At 32.9% G+C, this 6,095-nt stretch overlaps 1 protein-coding gene across 1 annotated transcript; it reads left to right on the top strand.

The window, feature by feature from the left end:
• The first annotated feature begins 3,340 nt into the window (after positions 1–3,340).
• On the top strand, positions 3,341–5,069 carry LOC111613547 (transcription factor Sox-14-like). Its single transcript, XM_023354895.1, has one exon. The coding sequence runs from the start codon at positions 3,423–3,425 to the stop codon at positions 4,236–4,238; it is 816 nt and encodes a 271-aa protein (XP_023210663.1). The 5' UTR covers positions 3,341–3,422; the 3' UTR covers positions 4,239–5,069.
• Positions 5,070–6,095: the final 1,026 nt, after the last annotated feature.

Raw genomic sequence — 6,095 nt, 5'->3', positions numbered from 1 at the left:
TATTGCCTCCAAGAAAAATAATAATAATAATGCATTGTCCAGTATTAGAGAGCCTGGCTATTTCGGACGTATGCTATGAACAGTATGAGTCCGAAATTGCTTTTTTTTGTTAGGGTTTTCTTTATTTTCATTCTATTATAACTTATAAGTTACCCCGGTGAATCATTAGAGTTAAACCTGAATTTTAAAATCATAATACATTAAAATACATTACAGAATAATCGAATGATACTTCGTATAACTTTAAAGAACACGACTTCTTCGATTTTAAGGAATTTAAAACAAAAACATATGAGATCAAACCTTTTATGCTTTAAGGTTTATATAGGCTAATAAACTATTAGTTCTTACAAACAATTCCCAATTAAGGAGACCAAGTTATCGAAATTTTATTGGTCTTACAAAAATGCCTGAAAGCATCTTCCAATGACGATTATGAGAAAATGTTTCTTAGATTTTTTCCTTATTCATTAAAAGTCACAGGAAATATCTTATAGAGATCTAAGATATGGCAGTAATCTTAATTAATTTTATCACGATGGCCAAATATATCGTAAAACTCAATAAAATAGGAGTGTGAAGAATGCAAATTCACATAGCATAGCAGCGCAATCGATTAAGTAAAAATCGTTTTAATTATAGAATTCTGAAATTGAGAGTCCACAGCTACTATTTAAGTACTACTTATTTACTAAGCACGTATCAATTTCATAAAATTATAATTTGCTATTCAATAGAAGGCCTACAATTTTCCTTCTTTGAGAAACTTCGAACAGTTATGGAATCCTACAGGTTTCTATATCATCGAAAGAGGAAAATCTATGACCTAATAAACATCGGCATCGACGAAATAATAATAGGCAACATGCCGACACCATATCGAAATAATGATTTTTAAATCTTACTGCTAGAATTAAGCCAGCCAATTACAGCGATTTACCGAAATGTCATTACTATAAAATTATTGGGAATAATCTTGGCATAGAGGATAATAAGCAAACAGTAAAAGATAATAAGTTATGTTTTCGAAACGAGAAAATTGAATGCGTAATTAAACAGATAGTTAGACACGATAGAAAATTAGAGGAGGAGGAGAAAGTAGACTAAATTTCCGCTACTTTATCACATTGGTCCATTGAATGGGATCATTCAGTGAGCGGCCACAATAACAAATCCTAGTTGGAGATTATTAGTTGGGGATTATGTTGTGCCAACGAAGAAAATTAGTGAACGGCCTGATGTTTCATCACCGGGCGACAGTCACTCCGGACAACCGGGCCGGACAATACACGTAAGGATGACAATAGAAGTAAGCTTAGACCAAACGCCACATCTCGGACCTGGACGATACGGACGATGGTCCTTCGTTATCTGCGGCTAACCAGCCGTCGTACGTCGCAGCTATACATTCAATAGAAAGCAGGCATTTCTGGCTTAGATAAGGAGCGAAGCCCATTGAATTCGTTAGCTTGTGTGGTGAAGGCGATTTAAGAGGGATCGACTGATCACAATAAGGGCCGTCCACTCGCTATCCCCCCCGCTTAGGATCACTTTGTCGCTCTCAATAGGGTGGCTATGCGATCTCTCTCTCTCTCTTGTCGAGAGGATTCTCCGTTCGTCTGACTGGATTCGGGGACTGTTTCTGTTTGCCGAGTTGTTGATGGGATGCTGATTGATGGATGTTGACTTATCCATTGTCCCACTTAAAGTCGATCCAAATTATTTTGTAATTGCCATCTTCTCCGTAAATTAAGTCGTTAATAAACCGCAGAAATCGAGAAATCTAATTCGAAATTATCTTTTAATAAATCAATTTAATTACGAATAAAATTGTATTTTTTTTTAAGTTTTGATCTATAAACTTCTCTTACTTCCGTATAAAGTTGAAGAGCATCTATTAAATATTTTTAAAATTTTAATATTAAAATATTTAAAAATTGCTTTAATAAATTCGTCTAATGTATAAAAATAGACCAAGTTTTGGTACTTATCACAAAGGTCTAAAATTATATTCGTACGCAGAAATCCTTTTAAATAAATGAGCTCTTCCGTTATCTTTTTTCCAGCTTTAGTGCATACTTTTAGAGGGTCTATATTTGGCTCCATCTAGCGACGAAAAAGTTCCTTATCTTATAAAGATGACTATTACATACAATTGAAAGCCTTCAGTCTGAACTTAACACCCGACCAAATCAGTTCGAAGCATCAACTACTAGTGATACTCGTATGATAAATAACTATAAATTATTATAACAATTTTAAAAAAAATGACCAAGTTATTATTAAAAAGTAAATTTAGAACAATTAATCTCATTTTTTTTTTCTTTTTGGCTTAAAATATTAATCACGCTTCAGAAAAATCTCAGAAAGAGTTGAAATTAATTAATTATTTTAAATGTCATGTACTAAATGTTCATATTTATCATTTCTAATCTGATATAAAAAATAAAATAGCCATAAAAGTTAAAAATGTAACATTGTACGCTTCGAAACAAATGATTTATAAGAAATTATAACTTAATTCAATTGTTATAAAGAGAGAAATGAAATAAATATGAAATTATAAAAGATATATCACCTTCTAGAACCGGTTTATATTTTACTTAATCATTCATAAAACAAGATTAGAAAGATTAAGAAATAATTATAATTTTTCTTATAATCAATGAGAAATTCGCTGGATAGAAAACGCAAATGGAGGAAATTTAGAAATTAAAAACATTTCAAGATGAATTAATTATAATTCTGAATAAAAAATGAAAAAAATTGCTTATTTTATATTGCCTCTAATACCAGATGGCGACACCAAACACAATAAACTAAATAGAAATTATTTGAGAGATTCAGAGAATCACTTTCGAAATAATTATCTGCTTTTTTTTTTTTTTATTAATATAAAGCGGCATGACAACTAGCGAATGAAAGCGAGGCACCTGGTATGACGTCATAAACACATGTTAACTGTGTTCTTACGGACGATAATTAAATTATAAACGAAACACTTTTATGGCCAAATCGTTAGTATATATTGTGGGCTTTTTAAAAGTTCAATTTGATAGACTTACCTGTTTTTAAAACGGCAACAATTCTGCCAGCAGAAAAGCTGTAAACTTCGTCCGCCGCAAACTGCGTCCAGATGGCGCTTCAGACAAGACGATGAGACGTCGGCGGCCAGCAGCCAATAGAGAGTTACCGTTTCCTGACGCAGCCACTGACGTCAAAGTGACAATAGAAAAGAGGCGTGGCATTATTACTATTTCCAGCCTACCGCAACGTAGACGGACAGTCGACTAACCAATAACAGGACGATACGCGACGTATTTAGCTAGTGTGCAACGAATAAACTGTATTTTCTGTTGGTGCAGTCGGGTAGCTTGGAAAGGGTATGATAAGTGCATCGAGAGTGATCAGAAGAAACAGAAATGTCCAAGACAACAACAGATCACGTTAAGCGACCTATGAATGCTTTCATGGTATGGTCGAGAGGTCAAAGACGAAAAATGGCTCAAGAGAATCCGAAAATGCATAATTCCGAGATCAGTAAGAGATTGGGAACGGAATGGAAGCACCTAACCGAAGCAGAAAAGAGACCTTTCATCGACGAAGCAAAGAGATTGCGAGCCCTGCACATGAAAGAACATCCAGATTACAAATACAGACCGAGACGTAAGCCAAAAGCGCCGGTGAAAAAAGAGAGCGGATTCTTGCCAGTAGGACATTGCTTGCCTCCGACTCTCGATCCGCTCGCCCGTTTCCAGCTCTCCACTGCACCACCGACACTGGATAGCGAGAAAGCTGTTGCAGCCAGGACATTTCCTCTTTCTCTAGCTCATTCCTTTAACCATCCTCACTCGCTATACAGCTCCTTGGATCTGGCCGGTTTGGCCAAATTACGAGCATCCGTTAACGATCCCCTATCCCCTGCCGGTCTTATGAAGTCCGAACTATCGGGGCAACTCTTTAGTTCCAGTTCACCGGGTTTCTATAGCACAGCCAGCAGTTTACTATCTTCACTTTCGGCCCACTCACACGCAACTAGTGCTTTCCCCAGTAATTCCGCATACGGACTGGTTTCTTGTGGCTGCAATTCACCTTCCAGTTATTTCCACGGACTCGGCTCCAGTTCCTGTACGCTTCCCACGATAACAGCGCAAGATCCTCGATCTCATCTCTTGTTCCTCAAGGCGGAAGAACGTTATCCAAGACCGACATCTCAGCCATCGGTACCGGCTATTTAGTTATAGGCTATTTAGTTTAGGTAAGAGTTCATAAGTGTATATAACGTAATGTCTAGTCATTGGTAGACACTGGTACGAGAACTTTTTCAGTTTTTAAAACTCTTGTGTATGTGTGCTTCCAATTCATAAGTTTATTTTAGTTTTACTCTAGTTAGGTGAATCGTTGATAGATCGAGAGTGCGCGATCTCGATTATATGAGATCGCCGTTAACACAATCTGTGCAATTTTCTAAACCATTTGTTCCATAATTTTAATCGAAATTAATTATTTTTACTCGGAAGTTCGCTTTATAATTTTTATTGTCATGACAAGAACTTCCTTTTTGCATTTATACTCTTAATTTCCATTTTATTCTCTCCTTTATTATTATTTTTTTTAATTTTGTTGTGACGAGGACTGTCGAGATAGTCCGTACGAAGAATATCATTTTATACACATCTTACCAACTTCTTCCTTATCAAACTTCCAAATCAAATTTTCAACTCGACTATAAATAGGATATCTTTAAAAATTAATAATAATTTATTAAAAAATCTTTATCTACCGTAAATTCTTCACAAATGCAATAATTGCATATATTAATGCATCGGATTCAATAATCTTTATCTATATATGTATATATATAGATCTCAATTTTTACAGTATTGTTTTATTATTTTTTTAATCTTTTCTCTTTTTTTTCTTTTTTTTTAATTTCTCAGTTTCGTGTATATAGTGTGTTTGTAATTGTATATGTACAATACTCAATGAACGACGTACGCGATATGAGAACTGTGTACAACTGATATGTTTGACAAAAAAAAATAATAATAATAATAATAATTAATAAAAAGAGGAAAGATATTTCTTTCTTTCAAATTGAAAGCTAAATGTGTGTTGATATTTTATATCGTTATTTAAACAAATTAATTGACATTTCAATTACGTTAATTACGATAATTATCGAATCAGACCATAAAATCTGTGTATTTTGTAACAGATTTTAAACCGAAAATTTCAGAATTATTCATCATTTAAAATCCCTATAATAAAGGACCATAGTTTTTAACCAAAGTAGGTTAGGCCTTTTGAAATTCCGTGAAGGAAAATCGGGTTTAATTCCGCTAAAACACCAACCAGTTCAATATCATCGAGATATAATTATAAATATTTTTTTAGATCTCAAAGGTTAAATACTGAACTAAAATTTTTAATTGCATGGCTTGTTAATTTTTCAAAGAATTTTTAATTTTAAATCTCAACAAAGCTCATAAAATTGAATGAAATTTATTAGAAAAATAAGACAAAGTACTGATCATTTTTAATGCTGTGGTCAATACTGTGTTTCAATTTTATAAATATGTCCTACGGCTAAGTTATAAAATTAATTTAATAAAAGTCTATATTAACCAATACAAATCAAATTTCCACTTTTCAAAACCAATATTCAATATTATTAAATGCATTTATACTTATTAATATTTTAATTTTAAATCTATAGAGATAAATTTTCGTATTTCAATATTTATAAAAGTCAGAATGTGTATTTTACTGTGCAGTACATTACAGTACAGTGCTGTACAGTACAGTACATCCCAAATGAATGCTTCGCTAAAATTTAAGTCTACGTTTTATCATTTATATGCTGCTTTATTACTTTTCAAATCTAATTCCTCTACTAATAAAAGAAATATAAGACTTTCTGAGGTTTCATTATTGACACATTTCTTTAACTTCAATAAAATGTCAGTAAAAATAGAAGCGTATAAAGTTCAAAGAGAGAAAATTCAATTTAGGTCTTAAAGTGAACTTATTTGCAGATTTACAAAGCAAGTTTTTCTTTATCTCTTAAATTAATGCTTTTAAACTTTTATTTA

The sequence above is a fragment of the Centruroides sculpturatus genome, unplaced genomic scaffold (genome assembly GCF_000671375.1).
Source record: "Centruroides sculpturatus isolate CEXI.00-Female unplaced genomic scaffold, Cexi_2.0 scaffold1594, whole genome shotgun sequence".
In the NCBI taxonomy this organism is placed as follows: Eukaryota; Metazoa; Arthropoda; class Arachnida; order Scorpiones; family Buthidae; genus Centruroides; species Centruroides sculpturatus.
Note: the sequence above shows the minus strand (reverse complement) of the source record. Positions and strands in the feature narration are given on the sequence as shown.

Excerpts from the sequence above, each read along its gene's own strand:
- LOC111613547 (XM_023354895.1), top strand. The coding sequence starts at position 3,423 with ATGTCCAAGACAACAACAGATCACGTTAAGCGACCTATGAATGCTTTC.